This window comes from Molothrus aeneus, chromosome 28, assembly GCF_037042795.1.
Source record: "Molothrus aeneus isolate 106 chromosome 28, BPBGC_Maene_1.0, whole genome shotgun sequence".
Taxonomy (NCBI): Eukaryota; Metazoa; Chordata; class Aves; order Passeriformes; family Icteridae; genus Molothrus; species Molothrus aeneus.
Window position 1 is genome coordinate 1,362,892 of NC_089673.1, and position 21,585 is coordinate 1,384,476.

Here is a 21,585-nt window from a genome sequence, read left to right on the forward strand (position 1 = left end):
GGCTGGAAACAGAGAAGGGTACCACTCTGAGATTAATTAGCTGGCACTAACAAGAGTGTGTTCAATAAAGAACATAAAAATCACCAAAGGAGCCATGCTCCAGCAGCTCCCAGGTGTGGGATGCAGCCACATCTCAGCTCCAGGTTCCTCCTGCAGCTCAGCCACAGCTGCAGCAAACACCCCCATGCTCTGGGACAGGGAGGAGATTCCCAACCCTGGGAAAGCTCCCAACTATTCCCCCACATGGAGCTGCTGGTCCTTGGGTGCCCTTTGTGGTGTCCCATGGGTCTGACAGGGCACCTTATTAATCCAGGAAGCCCAGAATCTCCTGAAGGAATTGTGGTTTTTGCCCTTTTTTACACCACACTGGCAGCTCAGTCACAGCTCAAAGCAGGCTTAGACACCTTGAGGTGCAGCAGATCAGAACCTTTGAAAAGGTGGAAAGCTCAGGCACAACAAAAGCTCATTCCCCCCATGATAACAATGTGGAAGCATCAGCAGCAAGGGCTCAATCTTCTCTTCCCAATTTGCCTGTGGTACACATGGATGAGCATGGAAAAAAATCCTCTGCAGCTGTGAAAGGCAGGGAGAGAAGCTGGAATGATTTACAGGATCAGAGCCACCAAAGGTTGGTTTAACCAACTCATCACAGCACAAATGTTCTCTCTGATGCTGGCAAAAGGTTCAGGGAAGAGTTTGGGGTTTTCTTTGTGTTTTGTTTTTTCCCCACCTGCACTGGAAATGATAATCCAAGCTTTAAGGTGGCTCCAACAGCCAAGAAGCTCCAGGTGACCCAGCTGGGACACCAGACCCTGGAACAGGCTGTTTCCCTGCTCTCCATACTGCATTTTACACAGTGGTGCACACTCCCAGCACCCCCTCTCCTCCTCTCTTACTCAGCAATAACTGATATTTATGCTTATTTAGGTTACAGAGTGTTCCCACAGCATTTCCTGGAGCAGAAGGACATCAAGAAGGTATCCAGGTGTCTCCAGGTACCTGCTACTGAAAGGGCAGGATCCAGCTCTCCTGCTTTTCTCCAACAGGCCAGACCCCCATTGTTGCCATTCCTCTGAAGGCAGCTGAGCCATTGTGGGGCTAAACTGGCAGAAATTCTCTCTTTTCTTGCAGTTTTTTGGTAAGAGGTAAAGCATTTTTAAAATGCTTTGGCATTTTCTAGGGTGGGCAGGGTGGATTTTTTTTGCCTCAATGCCTTCCCTGGAAGCAGGCAGGGATGCTCCAAGCCCAGGGAAGGGGAGGAGCTGTGGGATCAGTCAGTGTTAGTGCAGGGGATGGAGCCAGCTCTTCCTCCTTCCCTGCACCTGGTCCTGGCAGCTCCCAGCCCCTGCTCCTCAGGAAGGAGCCACAGCATCTCCTGCCACAGCTCCTCCCTGCCAGAGCCTCTCCAGATCAAAGCCTGGCTCCAGAATACCAATCCAAGTGACATTAGAGACCTGCTCCTGCTGATAGCCTGGAGTCCAGAGGCAAACCCACTTCATCCCTTCTGTGTGGGTCACTGGCCCAAGCCCTCACTGGCTGCTTCTGTCCCTCCATAACTGTTGGGAAGGATGAAAGTTTGACAAGAAGTCTCACAGATATGGATGCTTAGCAGAAAGATTTTTAAATGTGGAGTCTGATGAAGGAATAGAGATGGAAACAAGTTTTGCTAGAGAAGAAAAGAATTGCTGAGCCAGTCTCACTGGATAACCAAGGAGGCAAAGGATCTGTAAGTTAGAAGGGGTTTTTATGGCATAGAGCAAAGGATAAACCCACCCCAAACAAGAAGATGTTTTTACCAGCAGAAAGCACAGGCAAACAAGCCTGCTGGTGTGGCAAGTAAAAAAAAGGTCTCAGAATTTTCCACTGCAAGAAAACTGAAAAACAACTTCTGGCTTAAACTGTGATGTACTGACTTTGAGTGATTGGAGAACAGTAACATGAATATGGTAATTACAGTACTTATGATAGGCTATAGATAATAGTTAAGGTATAGATTGGTTCTACTGTATGAAGATGCTCAGCAAAGAAAAGTAAATAATGCATTGTAACCAAAAGAAAAGTATAGAATGCATTGTAACCAAAAGAAAAGTACAGAATGCATTGTGACCAAAAGAAAAGTAAATAATGCATTGTAACCAAAAGAAAAGTATAGAATGCAATGTAACCAAAGCCAAAGGGTCTCCAGGCCTGCCTGCAGCTGGAGCTGACAGCTGTGGGCACAGCTCTGTCACCCACAACCCTGGCCTGCTGTAACCTCTTGGATGGAATAAACTGCATTTTGGATACAATAAACTGCATTTTGGATACAAAAAACTGCATTTTGGAGAGCCACCTGGAGTCCCACATCCCTCATTTTGGCTCTTACACATAACCTGTCAGGAATCACCTCCTGTGTCCATGGAGGAGCTTCCCCGTGTGCCTGAGGCTTCCCTGTGTCCTGAGCTCCCAGGGCTGGTGGGGCTGGAGGGGGAAGGTGGAGCAGGGAATGGTGACAGGAATGGTGACACCTCAGCCACGGCTCTGTGCTGCTCTCCCTGCAGGCTGGGGAGTGTTGCCATGGTGATGGCAGCTCCCGAGCCTCTGCCGAGCCCATCTGGCTCCAGGGACACGCTGGGATGCCCAAGGACACCTCGGGATGCCCAGGGCACGTCCCAGGGCCGGCCCTGCCCCCGTGGCTGGGCTGTGTCCCAGGAGGGGCAGGGCTGCACTCAAGGACATTCCCGCTGCTTCCCTGCCAGGCAGGAAGGTTTCAGGAGCGATTTCCATGTGCAGCTGTGCCGGGCTGATAAAATGCCACCGAAAAGTGGCAGTAAATTACAGTGACAGCAGCCATCATCTGCACAGCCCGCACGTGCCGCCCGCCCGGGCTTTCTTCCCCGAACAAAGCTCTGCTCTGCACAGCTAATGAGCCTGTGGGAGCCTTTCCAAGGGCAGCAAAAGCAGCAGAGCTTCATGGCAGCTTTTATTTTTTTTATATTTTATTTGCATGATTAACATTAGAGCTGCTCCATTTGCATTCAGGGTGACAATCACAGAGCTGGCAGCAGCACAGGTACAGCAAATAAACCCTAAAGCATCACATGAAGCAACCTCAGCTGGGGCTCCTGGAGTGACCCTTTGGTGTGATGTCCCTGCTGCCACATGGGGTTTGTGACACTGGACACAGCTCTCACTTGCTGAATTCTCCTGGAACCAGCAAGTTGCCACAGTTAAATCACATCACATCTGCTCACTGACTGCAATGGGGCAGAAGGAAAATTACAGCCTGGGATCTCACTGACATTTTACCACAGAAAAAAAAGGAGCCTGAAAGATAAATCTAAAGCTAAAGACATCCCAGAGATGTGGAACAAAAGAAAGTAAAATTATCTATTTAAACTAGAAGTCAGTTTTAATTCAATTGAAGCAAACTGGTAAGCACCATTACACAAAGGCAGCAGCACTGTTTGGAGGGTTAAGGGTCACTGGGTGATGAAGCTCTCCAGATAATTACTGAGTCCCTTCTGGAAAGCCTCGTGATTTGCAGGACAGCCATAAGCCACAGAATACACATCATTAAAAAAAGAGCTGCTAAATGTGGATTCTTTCACTTACACTCATTCCTGTGCAGAGGAAAACACCCCTGGGCCCCAGGCTGGGATCAGCTGCTCTAAGGCTGCTCTCACATCTGCCTCACTCGTGTCACACAAGTGCCCATTGTCACAACACCACATTTCACCTCCTCTTGTCTTCCCCTTTTCCTAAATTATAATTTGAGGAACTCCAATGCAACAGAAGGCTCAGTTATTTAAAAGAAAATCAAATCCTTCTAGATGTGCTCACAGTTTGTCTCCCTCAGCCTTTGATGCTCACAGGCAAAACTACAGAAGGAAAAAAGAGCAAGAATTAAACAAAGAAGAAAAAGAGCAAGAATTAAATTTCCCTGTGAGTTGTTAATGAACAATTGAAAGCAAGTTGAGAACAGAAATGACAGGCAAAATTGCCTTGATGCTTTCAGAGCTCAGAGAAGGCCTCATCAGATCCCTCCTCTTTGATTTCTGATTGTACCTTTTCCAGCACTGCCCGGCCCCATCTGCCGGCAGCAGAGCCAGGGAGGGATCCCAGCCAGGGCTGGAGCTCAGTTAGCAGGAAACAAGAGACACACTGAAAGTGGAGACAAAGTCAAGCTTTTTTCAGGTAGATATAACACTGTACAAGGGCTCTAATCCATACCTATAGATACCAGCTCAACATCTTCTCTTAATAATAATTTAATAAGCATTTAATGATTCATTGAGAGTTGCTTGGTTTAGCTGTGAGTTCCAGGACTCTGAAAAGCTCCTCTGCATCCCCTTGCCAGCCCCATTTGAGAGCCTGGTTAAGAACCTCCAGTGAGTGAAAGCAGAGAGGGTTCAGCTGCAGGGAAGGAGCTCCAGGAGGACATCCAGATTTCTCCAGAGTCCTCAGGTCCTTCAACACTGGAGAAGGAGTTTGTCTTTTATGATCCTTTATGAGGTAAGTTAGAACTCCCTGGAGATTTCTCACAGAAAAATAACAAAAAGATGCCTCCATGTCCTGCTGCAGTCCTCAGGTAGACTCATGTTGGTCCCCTCCCACCCTAGGGAGGGCAGGACACAGGGCAGGGAGGTTTGTGAAGCCACAGAACAACGTGCACCAGCATTTTAACTTCTATCACTTTTGCTGACTGTGGCAACAAGAAAACCCCCAGAAGCACCACAGTTATTCTACACCTGATGCCACACAAACCCACTGCAGCAAAACCCTTTGTGGAGCAAAGGAGTTGATCCATTACACCTAATCAGGTTCTTTACCTTCCAGGGGCAAAAAAATCCTTTGCCCTGCTGTCTTTGATGCTGAGCCCACTCCAGATCCCAGCCCAGACAATGTAATTCTGGAGCTGGCAGCAAACTCACAAAACTGACAAGTTGCTGTTAAAATTGTGCCTCTCACTGGATTTATCTGAAGGAGGAGCTTGGAGCTCACTGAGCCATGATCTGCTCCCACAGCAACACAGCCTGGGGCTCTGAAATTATTCTCCAGTAGCTGCACCTTGCAATTTCCAAAAATGTCACCCCTCAATTGCTCCCTGGTTTAATATGAAAGCTGGAGCCACCTGGGAGCAAGCAGGTGCAGCTTTATCCACAAGGAGCTCATTAGCTCACCCCAGTCCTGGGGAGAAGGAGACTCTGGGTTAGAGCTGTGGCCCTGGGACCTCCCTGAAAACATCCAAGGCAGGAAATTCCTCCCCAGAACCCCTGCTGAGCACGGGGGAAGCACAGTTAAGGATCCAGGAACACCTCCCAGGGGGCAGGGGAGCACCAGAGATCTGCCCCAGGCCAGCCCAAGAGAATAAACCAGATGGAAAAGTGCTCCCCTTTCCAGGGGAGGAAGGTAGGAGAAGATGTTGAGAGTCCAAGGAAGCTCAGCAGCAGCAGATGCTCAGAACAGGGAATAAAACTCTGAACCACAAAGCTCAGAGAAAGGCAGGGCCTGCACCCTCCACAGCCTGAGCTTGGCCTTTTCAGAAAAACTCAGTGCACACAAAAGGTGCAGAATTCCCTACTAAATACAAACCATTCAGCACAACAAATACCAAGAGACCAACCCTAGACTTGATGCTTTCTGCTCCCATCCTGGTCAAACTGGTTGGGTTTCCAGACAGATCTCGGCAGGCCAGAGAAAGAAAGTTATAGATAAGAAATAATAAACAACTTTGAGAACAAAACCAGAAGAATCCTGACTTCTTCTTCAGCTGCCAGGCTGGGAAAAGAGACTTGTATGTACCTCAGAGTCACTCTGACCAGCAGAGATTCTGAGAAAGGATTTTTCAGAAAATATGAGTGACAATGAACAAGCTTTTAGGTGCTACAGCTCCCACCACACCAAGGCTCCAGACAGCACCATGGAAAGAACCCTAAAAATATCCAGCAGCGACCAAAGTATGGAAGTCTGGAATCTATGCAACAACAGAGCCAGAAAGGAGAGCAAGGGTGGTTCAAGGAGCTTGGGCTGAGTTTCTGAGGCAGTGGAAGCTTTACCTTCTGCAGGAAGAGGACGATCCTGACGAGCATCTTGGCGTGCAGCTCCTCCAGGGTGAAGAGCGTGCGCGGCGTGCGGATGAAGAGCTTGGTCTTGCCGTAGGCCACGTCGTGCTGGAAGCCGTGGCACTCGATGAGCTTCCTCACTGCCTCCTTGTCTGAGGGCAGATCGTGGTTGGGCCACGTGAATTCAGAGATCATCTTGTACCTGGAATGAAAAGGGACCATTTACAAATGAGAGCTTGTGTTCCAGACTGCAAGGCAAGATGTTTTCCATTACCATCTGTATGGCAGATTATCTTTGTCAAGTGGGCAGTTTGCCTTATCTCTCTCTTTGAGTGACCACAGTCAACTGCTGATAACAGCTATTGATTGTCACTGCATGGCTGATAAGAACTACAGCATCCCATTGGGAGATGTGAGCCCAGAGGGAGGAGCCAAGCATTCCTGCCCGGATATAATCCAGAGGTTTGGAGACACCAGCACAGCTTCTCCACTGGATTCCCCAGAGGAACAGCAGCTGCCTCTTCCTCCACTGGATCTTCAGAGGCAGAATCCATCCTTCTCTACAGGACCCCTGCTCCAACAGAACCACCCCTGACACTGCAGGAGGGCTGAGCCACAATTCCAATGGGACTGTGCCAACAGCCTGACCCACAGGGTGTCAGGTTGGGTTCTGACTCTGGCAGTGTTGTTCTGCTGTACTGCATTGTTTATTTTACCCTTTTATTTTTTTCCCCCTTCCCTATTAAAGAACTGTTATTTCCTGCTCCCATATTTTTGCCTGAGAGCCCCGTAATTTAAAATTTACACCAATTCAGAGGGGTGGGGAGGGTTTACATTCTCCATCTCAGGGGAGGCTCCTGCCTTCCTAAGCAGACTCCTGGCTTTCCAAACCAAGACAGCTTGCCAGCAAGGTGCTAGAGAAGGGCAAAATTCAACTGGTTTTAGAAAAAATGATCAGTTAAATTGTAATAAAACAATATAGATGGAAGAGTCTGAAGAAATCCTTGCACAGATTTATTCCAGTTTTTATTCCAGTTCTGCTCTAATTAAGCAAGCTATCCTTGACCAGCACTTGCAAAAACCATGGGTACCAACTCTGGTATTCCAAGACAGCACTTACACACAAACCATGCTAAAAACAAGCACAGTTCTCAAAGCCTAAGATACATCTGATCTGAACATCTTTTTAAAAGAAAGGAAACACCCATACTCTGCATTACCTAGAGTTTTAAAAAGGGTTTATAGGCAAAATCCAAGTACTATTTATAGCAATCTGCATTTGGTGTGGCATTAATTCATGGCAACGTGGAAAGCTTCTCAGTACTATGGTACTCTATTTTTGAGTAAAACTTCCAGAAACAAATTTTAGGGTTTCCTACAGAGGATTTCTTGAATCATGAACCTTAAAATACAAGGAAAATTACTTAAGAAGAGGCATGATTTTGTGACATACTGCAAAATAATATTGGGAGGAGCTCAATCCATCAGCACTGAACTGATGCAAGGGAACAAACTCAGCACTGGCCTCCTGCAGATTTGTCCCATTTTTCACACCTTCAGTATCCAATTATAATTTTGATTTGTTTGTTTAGGTTTTGCTTCATTTGGGGTTTTTTGGTAAGGAAGGAAAGCTTTGTTTTGTTCACATTCTGCATGAGAAGCCACCTGCAACCAATTGCTTTGTCAGAAAACCTGGATTTAAAAATTCTGCAAATAATTTTTTTCTCATGCATCACTTTGGGAGTAATTTCTAACAAACTGTGTCACTTCCCCCCACAGCAGAGCTTTGGCTGCCCCAGTCTGTGCACACACTGCCTGTAACTGTGGGTTAGCCATTCCCCCATCCTCACTCTCCAAACTGCATTTTCCAGCACAGAGAAGGGCAGACTGGAACTAAGGCATCTACAAATCAAACCTGAAGCACCAGGATCAGCCCAAGCTCTGTAAGATCTACCAGCCCAGGAAATGCTGATTAGGGGAACAGGCGTTTGCAAAAAGCAACAGTGAATTTTCTGCATAAGATTTATGGACATAATAAGAGCTGAAATAGACGTTTTCCATGGAATGGAACTCGCAGCCGTGTTCTAAATAAAACAGGAACTAAGCGAGCTCAGCCACTTCGCACTTCAAAGCCCCCGGCCAAGGCAGGCATCAATCTCAAAGCTTCAGACACTCTCAGCTCTCAGTTACACTTAAATGGCCTCACAATCCCCCTTTTCCTGGGAGCAGCAGGGCAGGAGGCTCAGAACAGCCTCAGAGCCTGAATGGAAACACATCCCAGCGCCCATTCATTCATGAATTAGCCTTTGGAAGGGGGGAATGGAGGTGCACACTGTGCTTAAGCAGGGAACACCATCCCCTGGGGTTACAGGGATCTCACTGATAAATAAACAGGATTAAAAACCTCCCCTCAGACTCCCAGGAGAAGATTTAGCACGTGCTGGCAAAAGCATTGCTGCTCTCACACACACAGACATCAGTGCTGCACACTGGATTCTCTGCCCTGCTCTCATCAGGAAAATGTTCCTGCAACAATTCACTCACTGGGAAACATCTCCCACCTCAAGACAGTTCTGTCAGGAAAAAGAAAAAATAAAAGAGCAAAGCACAGTCAGTGCAACCCACCCGAGCTGGGAACAAGGCTGGGAAACAGGCTGGGATCTAGGCTGTGGATCAGGTTCAGACCCAGGCTCTGGATCAGGATCAGACCCAGGCTATGGATCAGGTTTGGATCCAGGCTGTGGATCAGGTTCAGACCCAGGCTGTGGATCAGGATCAGACCCAGGCTGTGGATGAGGTTCAGACCCAGGCTATGGAACAGGCTGGGATCCAGGCTGTGGATCAGGTTCAGACCCAGGCTATGGATCAGGTTCAGACCCAGGCTATGGATCAGGCTGGGATCCAGGCTATGGATGAGGATCAGACCCAGGCTATGGATCAGGATCAGACTCAGGCTATGGAACAGGTTTGGATCCAGGTTATGGATCAGGATCAGACCCAGGCTGTGGATCAGGTTCAGACCCAGGCTGTGGATCAGGTTCAGACCCAGGCTGTGGATCAGGATCAGACCCAGGCTGTGGATCAGGTTCAGACCCAGGCTCTGGATCAGGATCAGACCCAGGCTGTGGATCAGGTTCAGATTCAGGATATGGATCAGGATCAGACCCAGGCTATGGATCAGGCTGGGATCCAGGTTATGGATCAGGATCAGACCCAGGCTATGGATCAGGCTGGGATCCAGGCTGTGGATCAGGATCAGACCCAGGCTATGGATCAGGCTGGGATCCAGGCTCTGGATCAGGATCAGACCCAGGCTATGAGCCAGGCCTGCCCATCAAGGAGCTCAGGACAGAAGGGATGTCACAGCACCAAAACCCCTCCTGCTCCTTCCCACAGGCATTAAAGACACCCCAGTGCTGATGCCCCCCTCCCTCCCAGCCACAGCAGGTGGAACATCCCAGCTGTCCCTCTGTTCCCACTGTCCCCATGGATGTCACACAATGCCACCAACTCCTTCCCTGCAGCACAGGCTCGGCCCTGATGCCACAGCCACTCACAATCCTGGTGCTAATTATAGCCAGGCAGGGTCTGGAATAAATCTGCTCCCTGACACCACTGCCCTGCCCCTCTCCTGCCTGCGGATCCCCACAGCTTCCAAGGTCACTCAGACATGGAACACCCTCTCCCAAACACCTTTGTTTCTCCTTCCCCTCTGTACCTCCCTATGGAAACACCCAACAGGGATGAGCCTGCTCCTGGAGTTAACAATTCCCAGTCCAGCTCTCCTAAGAGCCAAGATTTCTGGAAGCCACTAAATGGTGAAGCTTTAATGAACAATTTTGGGTGTGCAGCTGCTGCTGGGTCTCTCTGTCCCTTCCCAGCCTGCTGTTCACAGCTCTCAGTGTTGATTCCAAGCTATGTTTGACATGGCCTGGAATAGGCATATGGATGCCTCTGTGTGGAAAGGGTTGGATTACACTCACAAACCCCTTCCTGAAACCCAAGCAGCTTTTTTTTTATGGTAATTTCTAGATTAAACCAAGAGAATGCACCCCATCTGTGTAAGTGCCATGTGTGTCACCCAATTGGATGATGCCATGGTCACAGGAAGGGACAGCTTCTCCTGGTCCAACAGAAAATACTTCAAATTGGAAAGGGCATCCTGGCTTGCACAGAGCTCAAAGGAAGGTTTTCTTTATCCAAGGAAAGCTTGAGAAGGACATTTGTAATGGTCTTAACTGTGCTTCACTTCATTCCCTTCTGAGAGAGAGGAGATATCACCTACCTTACAGGATTTAGGGCTAAATATCAACAAACTCTTCTCCTACAGAAAGAGAAGGTAATTTTCTAGTTTTATTTTTCTCCTTTTTTTAAATTTAGAAAAACCATTGCAGACCAGGCTTGGAGCAGCACCACACACACACACAGTGTCTGATCCCTCACTCTGGATATCAAATCCCACTCCAGGACAGGGCAGGACTCCTGTTCCAGCACCCAAAAGCTGAAGCAGTTGCCATGTGCTGGTTTGGTTTCCTGGCTGCAAGCACTGTGGGGCTGGAGCTCACAGGAGCTCATCAAACATTCATCAAAAACAAAGCAGCTGTTTATATTAATAGCAAATACACAAATCTTAAGAGTAAATTGTAATGAATTCCACATGTGAGCTGAAAGTACACTCTATCCACTGCAGAATAGTCCAGGAAACTGAACTTCAGTGCTGTAGACTGGATTTAGAAAGCCAGAGCTTTTCATTCCACCTTGGGTATTATGATATATCCAGGCAAGTCTCCACTATGAACAGCAAAAGATCTTTCACCAGCACTTTGTTTCTAACTCATGACATCCCACCTGCTTGGATAGTTTAATTTTTTTTCTATTCTCACAGCTCTTTTCTCACCTGATTCAATAACAGAACAAAAATTCCATTCACTGTTCCATCAGAGCAGGTTGAACTTGCAGGGCCCACATTAATTTAGTGGAGCCTTAAGACAAATTTCAATCTAAAACATGTCATTTATCACATGTCTGGTAGGAATTAAGAGGGCAAGAAGAATCAAAACCACATTTAATGGGGTCATGATACCATCCCCCTTTTCAGACTTTCCATTTTAAAATCCAGGGGTTTTTCCCACATAATGTCACCATGCACCACCACGTGCTCCCCCAGACACACCACCTCTTGCTGCAACAATTAGCCAATTCAGAGAGGAAACAGCAGTTAATTAGCTCAGGTTTTAGGGTGATACTCGGGGGAAGCTCCTCATTACACATTCCCCCTGCAGATTAACACAGACAGTGAGTTTCAGCAGAGCTGAGCCTGAGCAGCACAAGCACCTCAGCACAGCTGAACCAGCGTGGCCACCTGGGCACAGCAGAAGCAGAGAGGCCACCTTGGCACCCACGCTCCTGTGGGATCTGTTTCAGCCTATCCAGGAGATGATTTAAACCAAGCACAGCCCCAGGAACTGGGCAGTGCCTGGCAGCCTGTGGCATTCACATTCTCTGAACAGAGAGAGAGAAATAATTCTCTCTCACAGGATTTTTCCTGGAGAAGCACAGAGAGAAGAAGAGAAAACAATTCTTATCTCTACTTGCTGCTCCTGTTGTTTTTGCACACGTGGAACGTGTTAGGAAGATTCTTTACCCAAACTGATTTGTCAATTGGATTCTGCTGAGGATTGTTTTGTTTCCTTGGCCAATTGGGGGAAAAGTTGTGTCCTGGCTGTTGGGAGACAGTCATGAGTTTTCTTTAGTTTGTAATTTAGTATAGTATAGTATAGTATAGTATAGTATAGTATAGTATAGTATAGTATAGTATAGTATAGTATAGTATAGTATCTCTTTAATATAGTATAGTATAATGTAATATAATATTTCTCTTCACAGAGAAAAGCAAGGCACAATTCTCCCCAAGGATATTTCTGGGTTTCACATTCTCTGAACCTCAGACAAAGGAAAAACAATTCTTATCTCATTTGCTGTGCCTGTATTGTGCCAAAGTAGAATGCAACATGGAGATTATTTACCCACAGTGATGGGGTTTTGTTTCCTCGGCCTGTCAGGGCCAGGTGTGTCTGTGTGTGTGTCAGGACTGTCACTGACAGCCACGAGATTCTGGGCAGTGTGTGCAGAGTGAGTGCTTGGCAGGTTCAGTTTAGATGTAATGTAATATAGTATAGAATAATATAGTATAATAAAGTAATTAATTAGCCTTGTGATAAGATGGAGTCCTCCTCATCATTTCTCCCTGCCACAGGGCTCGTCCTGTTTCAATAATAATACAGTTTTAACAAAGCAATTATTCAGCCTTCTGAACCAATGGAGTCAGCTGCCAATCACTCCCTAGGTCTGAAGCAATAGAGTCACTCCCTGGGCCAGGGGCTCCCTGCTTCTCTCCAGGCAGGCTCTGTCTCACCTGTGCAGGAATTTCTCGTAGCTCTGGCGGTAGGCGAAGCCGGCGCGGCGCACGCGCACGTTCTCCAGCAGCCCCAGGTACTCCACCTGGTGCCGGCAGCGCTCCTCGTCAAACAGCTGAGGGGACTTCTTGTCGTTGGGCTTGATGCAGCGCACGTAGTAGGGCTCCTGGGGACAGAGGAGAGCAGTGTCACCCTGGCAGAACACCCTGGCTGAGACACAGCCCTTCCTGCAGCAGCCGGGAGCTCAGCCCACCACTTCTGTTTTAACCTGCTCAGCACAACCAAGTTAAAACAGAAGTGACAATAACAGTTTAAGGGAACCCTGGATGTGGCACTGAGTGCCGTGGTCTGGGTGACAAGGTGGTGTGATGGTGTTCACAGGATGAGGGAAGAGACGAGGATCTGACTCCATGCCTTTCAGCCTTTCAGAAGGCTAATTTATTATTTTATGATATATATTACATTAAAACTATACTAAAAGAATAGAAGAAAGGATTTCATCAGAAGGCTGGCTAAGAATAGAATAGCAAAGAATGATAACAAAGGTTTGTGGCTTGGGCTCTCTGTCCAAGCCAGCTGGGCTGTGATTGGCCATGAATTAGAAACAACCACATGAGCCCAATCCCAGATGCACCTGTTGCATTCCACAGCAGCAGATAACCATTGGTTACATTTTGTTCCTGAGGCCTCTCAGCTTCTCAGGAGGAAAAATCCTAAGGAAAGGATTTTCCATAAAAGATGTCTGTGACAAGGTGGTGTTAGGTCATAGGAAGGACTCAGTGGTCTCAAAGGTCTTTTCCACCCTGGCTGATTCTGTGATTCAATGTTCTCCTCCTTCACACCCTTACAGGAGCCACATGTTCCACACTGGAGCTCCACTGGCCTTTGCTGTGTGTCAGACACATTTTCTGAAAAATCCTTTCCTTAGGATTTTTCCTCCTGAGAAGCTGAGAGGCCTCAGGAACAAAATGTAACCAATGGTTATCTGCTGCTGTGGAATGCAACAGGTGCATCTGGGATTGGGCTCATGTGGTTGTTTTTAATTAGTGGCCAATCACAGTCAGCTGGCTCAGACTCTCTGTCTGAGACACAAGCTTTTCTTATTATTCTATTCTTTTTCTATTCTTAGCTAGCTTTTTGATGAAATCTTTTCTTCTATTTTTTTAGTATAGTTTTAATAGAATATATATCATAAAATAATAAATTAAGTTTTCTGAAACATGGAGTCCACATTCTCGTCTCTTCCCTCATCCTATGACCCCTGTGAACACCATCACAGCTGTGCACCTGCCCAGTGCCACATCCCCCTCCTCCTACTGTGAGGATAACAGCATCAGTCCTCAGAAAAGATATCAAACCCATGGAATTCACTGTCCTGTTGGATATGCCTTTGCCTGCTCCAAAAGCAGCCTGGTCACTCCATCACTTTTACCTGTGCTGAGCCAAGTCAAACACCCCCAGCTCCAACACAGCTGAACAATGGAAATGATGGAGCCCCAAAGCCAGCTGCCTCCAGCCCAGCCCTTCCTCAGCACACACACAGACCACCAGCACAAACACAGCCCTTCCTCAGCACACACACAGACCACCAGCACAAACACAGCCCTTCCTCAGCACACACACAGACCACCAGTGAGTTCCCCTTTCTTCACCATCTGGGCCTTGCAGGGGGCAGGGAAGGTGGAATGGGGACAGGTGGCTTCACTCCACCCTGCAGAAGTCCTGCCCTGTGCTGCTGGGGCTGACCCTGGGTGAGTCCCACAGGGTCACACTCCTGTCCCTGCCAGCCCTCCTGCACCCTGAGGTCAGCCACACACAGCTCTGTTGGAGCATTTTGACGTTTGCTTTCATTTTGATGAGATTAAAGGTAGCTTTTGTTTAGGCCAATATGATCTGTAACCAGCACCAGCCTTGGGGGATGGCTACAAAGCCTTTAAACTTATGTACTTTCCAGCACTCCTGGATGGCCTCAAGAACTCACAAAAGGGAGGAATGGTCTGGGGGAAAAAAGGGATTAATTTAATGAGAACAAATGCAAAGGTCCACATTTGTCAGAAAGAATTGGTTAATAAAGAATGAAAAACTGATTTGAGCCTGGTGCTAAAGAGATCCAGAAGCTCCAGCTGATGTGAGGCAAATCCATGTTTCCATGTTTTTCTAGGAAAGGACACAGGAACAGGAAATTTTCAAGACAAAAACCCCAACACATTTCTAGTTCTCTGAGCATCTCATGCAGCCAGGGCACTGCAGTTCAAGTGGGAATGTGAGTCAGGGCAAGAAAGAACAAGAAAGATCAAAAATCCAGCAAATGTGACTCAGAGGAATTCTGGGTTTAGCCTAGAAGGACCAAGGAGGCACAGAACCTCTCTGGTGGGAGATTTTGTGTATTTAAAGGATGGATATGAGGAAATGCAAACATTCAGCTTTAGGACAAAGAAGTCATGGTTTTAAGCACAGTATAAAAATTCAAATTAAGCTTCAGGAAAACAAGGAGTGGGAACAGAATGCCTGTGGGAAGAAGGGAACATCCATCAGTGGGGAGCCTGCAAAAGGAAGATACAGGCAGGGGTGTCCTCAAACAGGAGGTGAATTTGGTGCACTCCCAAGGTCCCCCCCAGCCCTATTTCCTATGATTTGTCTATTTAGCCTTATTTCTATGATTTGAGGTCACTTACCCAAACTCAGGATAACATGAAAGGCCTCAAATTGTCATTTCCCTTCAGTAATGCTGAGGGAACAGGATCATCCATGGCTGTCCTGGCTAGTCCTGACACAACCTGAAGCTTTGCAGCCCCTGGACCAGCCCAGAGATGAGTGTGAGGCATGAACGGGCCAAGAAAGGCAGACCTTGGAAAGCAAAGCCTCCTATCCTGAATGCTGCCACAAGCCACTGCCTCTTCCATGTTGGATAAAGCCCTTTTCCAACCCACAGATGGGGTCAGACCTGCCCTGTGCTGCATCTGGTGGCAGGATGAATATAAATCATCTAAATCCCTGGAAGGGGTTGATATCACAAATATTCCACAGAACTGCAAAGCCTTGGGCACAGAGCATCCAAATTAAATCACCATGGAATGGTTTGGGTTGGAGGGGACTGTGAAGATCACCCAGAGCCACCCCTGCCATGGGCAGGAATCACCTTCCACAATCCCAGGTGGCTCCAACCTGGCCCTGCACACTTGCAGGGATGGGGCAGCCCCAGCTTCTCTGGACATGTCATTAGGAGCAGGAATTCCAGGAGTGCCACTTGTTCACTGCTGACACAGCAGCAGCCAGGTCTCAGCTGTTCCTCATGATGCCACAGGATCCCCCAGCACAGGCTGGGCTGTCAGGCACAGCTCTGCCACTCCCAAATGCAAAACCCGTCAAAACCCCTCAAAACCCCTCAAATCTGTGACTTCAGGTCCAGCAAAGGGCAGTGACTGTGCCTGCATTTGATATAAAAAGGCTGAAATCCTTTGGAAAGCAGGAATGGGAAGTGCCTGCACAGACAGAGATCATCTATCAGTGCAATTACAGTGTAATTAAAGCCTCTCAGAAACGACAGCTCCTGGAGTAAATTCTAAAGTAGATTATTCCATGCTTCCAAATCCCCAAGCCCCAGCTCTTCAGGGGGATAATTATGCAGCTCCCATTCTTGCTGTCATAGAAGTGCAGTTTGTAAAGGGAAGAACTGAAATGCAGAGACACAAAGGCCCCAGCTCTGAAAGCTCTTTGGATGTTTAATTGCAGCTGATTTTATTTTTTCCATCAAGCTGAGCGACTTTTAGATTTTTAAGTGTTAAAAGGAAACCAAGCCAGTTTTAAGCCATTGCACCCTAAACAAACTCTTTCTTGAGGGGTTTCTTTTCTGAACTTTATAGCTCCTTACATGAGAGAAGGGATGGGACAGGACAGACAAATTTGTGCTGGATGTGTCCAATCAGTCACAATGATGACATTATCACTTAGCAGAGGTGAAGCCTGTCAGCCTGGATGGAAGGAAGAGTCAGACAAAAGGAGTTATAGAGGAGGAAAAAAAGAAAAGAAATAAGGAGGAGATGCATGTTCAAAGAATCCCCAGAGAAGATTGTCAGTCACAGCTGGGGCAGCCACAGGGCTTCCTGTGTCAGGATTTACAAAACAGCCACCCAAAATAATCCACCACACAGAAAAGGGCTTGGGCAGTAAAACATGTTCTTGAGAAATGGCACACAGCAACAGGAAAAGCCAGTTTTTGTTTTGAGTGGTTTGGTTTTGGAAAAAACATTGTACTTTTTCCTGCCTACAGGAAGCTTTTGCCTAAAAGATCCTGGAAATCTGGAGGATTTCAGCAGCATTGAGATACCCGTGCTGATAAGCATAATTTAAACTCACTGTGCTCCAAAACCAGATTTCATGGAATCACAGAAGTGTTCAGGCTGGAAAAGCTCTCTGAGATCATCAAATCTCTGATCCCAGCACTGCCAAGGCCACCACTGCCCCCTGTCCCCAAGTGCCACAAGCACATGGCTTTTAAATCCCTCAGGGATGGGGAGTCCATCACTGCCCTGGGCAGCTGTGCCAATGCCTGAGCACCTTCTCCATCAATAAATTGTCCCTGTGCCCACCCTGAGCTGCCCTGGCCCAGCCTGAGGCCGTTCCCTCTGCTCCTGTCCCTGTTCCCTGGAGCACAGCCCGGCCCCCCTGGCTGTGCCCTCCTGGCAGGAGCTGTGCAGAGCCACAAGGGCCCCTGAGCCTCCTTTGCTCCAGGCTCAGCCCCTGCCCAGCTCCCTCAGCCCTCCTGGGGCTCCAGACCCTTCCCAGCTCCCTCAGCCCTCCTGGGGCTCCAGACCCTGCCCAGCTCCATTCCCTTCTCTGGACATGCTCCAGCCCCTCTGTGTCTTTCCTGTTCTGGGAGCCCCAAAACTGCCCCCAGGATTGGAGGTGTAGCATTTCCAGCCACATTTCCAGTGTCTCCATATGGGCTTGTGTTTGCAGAAGCTGAAATTAAAACCAGCTTTGAGAACAGCCCCTGCACTGTTAACAACACCAGTGCCGTGGCACTGACCCTAGGGAAGCTCCTGAGACATCCCAGTGACCTCAACACCTGCCCCTCCTCTCAGAGACTGCAGAGCTCTGCCTCACCACCAAAATTCAGGCTTAAACCAGAATAGCAACAAAAGAGAATTTTAAAGTTTGTTATTTTAAATAGCAGAGAAGTTAAATAACTTTAATGCTGCAGCTACTGGAGACTTTGATATTCTGGTGGTGCTGAGCTGATGGCTGAATTCAATGATCTTAATTAAATGTATTTTCCAGACTTTATAATTCTAAAATGTCAAGATTATTGTTATTTAAATTGGCACTTTTGGAGACTACTCCCCCAAAGGAGGGTTTGAAGATTCTCTTGCTACATCCAAAGCCCTGCAGCTTTCCAGGGTGGCCAAACAGGAATATCAATAAAGAGGAGCTCTTGGGCTGCCACCCTGTTGAGGACTGCAGAAACTGAGCATATCAATGTGGTGTAAAGGAGTTTTCAGAGAAGCTCTGAGGCAGAGCAGCCCAGGTGAGACAAGGAGCTCTGAATGCACTGGCACACCAGGAAATGTCAATAAACCATCAGCTCAAGCTGCACAAAACTCAAGCCTATCTGCAACTTGGTTTTTTGAGAAAGAGCTGAGAATGACATGAACTGCTGTTACCTCCCCTAAGGAATTTTATTCCTCTGACATCCCTAGACCTCAGCAGTTTGTGCAACCCTGTGTTCAGAGCTGTTTCCATCAGCTGTGACCACAGGCTTCCCAAAAAAGTCCTGCAGGGTCCAAGCCACAGTCAAGACACACAGAGAGTGTCACTGTTGATTCCCCACTAGTGCAGCTTCATTCCCAAATTCAGCACAGGAAAAATGAGTAACAGCCCCAGGAAAGGATGAGAACACCTGGAACTGCAGGGATGGGGTACCCAAAACAGAGAGTGCCTTCACCAGCACAGCTTCCAGCCCAGCAGAAGAAGAGCCAAGTGTCCAGAGACTGAGGCAGAGCATCCAGCTCCTTGTGCATGACCAGCATCTTGCTGGCATGGCCTGAATACCCAATCATTGCTTGCTAATGACATGCACATATCATTAACTGTCCTAAAAGTCACCTCACAGAGATGCTCAGGGCTCTGTCTGCACTCTGAATTACTGCCCGGAGTACACAAAGTTTGTGTTCAGGGGTTTTGTCTAAGGAACCTCCCCAAAATTTAGACCTTTTAAAATGACACTGGCCTGGCTGCAGGATGAGTTTCACCAACACAGCTCCTGCCAGGAGGGGACAGCCAGGGGGGTCAGGCTCTGCTCTCAGGGAACAGGGACAGGAGGAGAGGGAACAGCCTCAGGCTGGGCCAGGGGAGGTTCAGTTTGGATACTGGGAAAATTCCTTTATGGAAAGGGTTGTGAAGCCCTGGAAGAGGCTGCCCAGGGCAGTGGTGGAGTCCTCATCCCTACAAGTGTTCTTAAAGGTGTGGATGTGGCACTTGAGGGGTCAGTGGTGGCCCTGGTCATGCTGGGGATAAGTTGGACTCAGTCTCAGAGAGCTTCTCCAGCCTGAACAATTCTGTGACTCCAAGAAATCTGGTCTTGGAGCACACTGAGTTTAAATTATGCTTATCAGCTCTGGTATCTCAATACTGATGAAATCTTCTTGTCTTCATTGCTATTCAACAGAAAATCACAAAAACTCCAACAGCTTCAATGCAAGTTTCTCAATGAAAGTTTAGGACAGGTAAAGAAAGGGAAAGGACTACACTGAGACTGTCTCAGGAACCTCCCAGTGAATTTGACTTGGAAACAGCTCCTGCTTGTGCCTACCCCTGGAAAGGCTGGCAATTATGATGGAGATACTGATGATAAATGGATTGAAGTAAATTAATTCCACCCAAGCCAGGCAGCCTTCAGTGAGCAATGCTGGTACCCACTGATTCAAGATGGATAAGGTGGGATTTAAACTCTCCATGCCCTGCTGGGAGCTGCAGGGATTGTTCAAACCACCACAGTGCACAGCATTCTCTGAACTATTCTATTTTTACACCTACCAGGTGGCCTGGATTAATTTTTCCAATAAATAAGGAAAGGAAGTTCTTCCATGGATGCCTGCTGAACTTGCCTGCTCCCAGCTCCCTGCTGTGCCCTGATCACAGCCCCCTCACAGCACCCCAGGGATTCTTTCTGTCCTGAACCCCTCCTGGCCTGCCTCAGGCTCCCCACACTGGGCTGGGCACAAGTGACCACGGCCACTTTGTAGGACCAGACCTGCAATAACAGCACCAAGGAGAAACTTTTCCTTCCACAAGTGCTCCTCTCACAACACAAAGCAACTCCCTGGGTTCCTGGCACTCCTGACACCTGTACCAGATTCAGGGCCAGCCAGCAGATTATTTGGAAGATGGACAGATCAGATCAGCTTTAACTCCTTGGGAACCAGACTAAAGTCTGTGCCCATGCCCAGCAGGGTCACAGCCCCCTTCCAGCTCTGGCAGCTCATGATTTGCCATCCAGAAAGCTCCTCTCTGCCTCCACAGGCACTCTCTGAATTTTCACTGCTGGTGCCTATTTTAGCAAGGCCTGGCCTTGGGCTGGACTCACAGGGGGATCTTCTCAGGAGCTCTGAGGCAAAACATTCTGGGGGGAGCCACGGGGCTCCACTCCCCACTGGGGCCCAGCTGGCACCTCCAGGCAGCTTTGGTGGGTCCCAGACCCTCCTGCAGAGCTCAGATCGAACCCACTCCTGTACAGCAACACAAAGCACAGAATCATGGAATCCCAGAATATCCTTTGCTGGGAGGACCCCCAGAGATCATTCAAACTCCTGGCTCTGCACAATCCCACCCCTGGAGCATTGTCCAGCTGCTCCTGGGCTGGGACCATTCCCTGGGGAGCCTGGGCAGTGCCCAGCACCCTCTGGGGAGGCCCCATAAATCAGGTGTGATTCCATGTCCTAACCCTGGACACAAGAAGGGAGGGCAGCTCTCTCTGCTGTGCACAGCCAGCACTGGGTGCTGTGCTCTGACCCATCTCCTTTGCTCCCACAGCTCATGAGAAGACACCCAGAGCACTCATTGCTTAATAATTCTGAATGTGAGCACACCCCAGCACCCTGGGCTCTCTGCTCATCTCTTGTGGGCTGTGCCCCAGTGCCAGGAGCCCAGCAAGGCCACCCAGCTCCAGTAACACCCCAGTGCTGCTCAGGGACCCCAGCTCAGCTCCCAGGGCTGCTCCACAGCCCCTCCCAGAGCATCCCCTTCCCCACCTTCCATCACTCAATGTGGTGCTTGCCCAAGCAAAGCCCTCTGCCATCAAACTGAAATACGGGCTGAAATAAAATCCTTCCCTCCTCACCCTCTGGCATGGCAAAGGGGAGGAAAGAAGGAGCTCACACAGGTCTGTATTGCATTCCCACTGGCATGGGGAGCCAGAGAGAACCTCTGAACCATGAACAGCATCCTCTGGGCCCTCTGCCCAAAGAGCTTTGCTAAACATGATATAACAATAACAATAACAATAACAACAACAATAACAATAACAATAACAATAATGATGATGATGATGATGATGATGATGATGATGATGATGATGATGATGATGATGATGATGATGATGATGATGATGATGATGAAAGTTTAGGACAGGTAAAGAAAGGGAGAGGACTACATTGAGACTCACACAGGAACCTCCCAGTGAATTTTACTTGGAACCACAACCACAACCCTAAGACAGACTGGCTTTCCTACAAGTGAAAGATGCACTGGCCATGGAGGAGCCAAAAATGCACCTTCATCATGGGGGATGGAGGTGACCCTCCCTCCAGGCCTGCCCAGCCAAAGCCTGTTTGGCACAGACAAGGCTGCTCTGCCTTTGATCAGCTTAGCTCCTGATGGGTGGCAGCAATGGGAGGCTGGGAATCTCTCCAGGGAGAAGCCACACTCTTCTCACCAGATGTCAATTTTGAAACAGGAATCTCTACCTTCAGTGTCAGGTTGTCCACCAGGGCAATCATGGAGTTCTTGAACAGAGTAGCTGCTGTCAGAGGTCTCTTGGTGACCTCAGTGATGCTCAGTTTCCCCTCAGGCCACATCATCTTCAACACAGGGTTGGAGCTACAAGAGAATCTCTTTAATTCCACTGC

At 48.2% G+C, this 21,585-nt stretch overlaps 1 protein-coding gene across 1 annotated transcript in view; it reads right to left on the reverse strand.

Moving 5' to 3' along the window:
* The window catches only part of MYO1D (myosin ID), a 169,369-nt gene that overhangs the window by 91,257 nt on the left and 56,527 nt on the right, over positions 1 to 21,585 (reverse strand). Inside the window, exons 14-16 of the mRNA XM_066566705.1 lie at positions 21,424 to 21,556; positions 12,460 to 12,626; positions 6,039 to 6,246 (exon numbers count right to left, since the gene is read on the reverse strand). Of these exons, the coding sequence (XP_066422802.1) occupies positions 6,039 to 6,246; positions 12,460 to 12,626; positions 21,424 to 21,556 (508 nt within the window). The remainder of the gene's footprint in view (positions 1 to 6,038; positions 6,247 to 12,459; positions 12,627 to 21,423; positions 21,557 to 21,585) is intronic.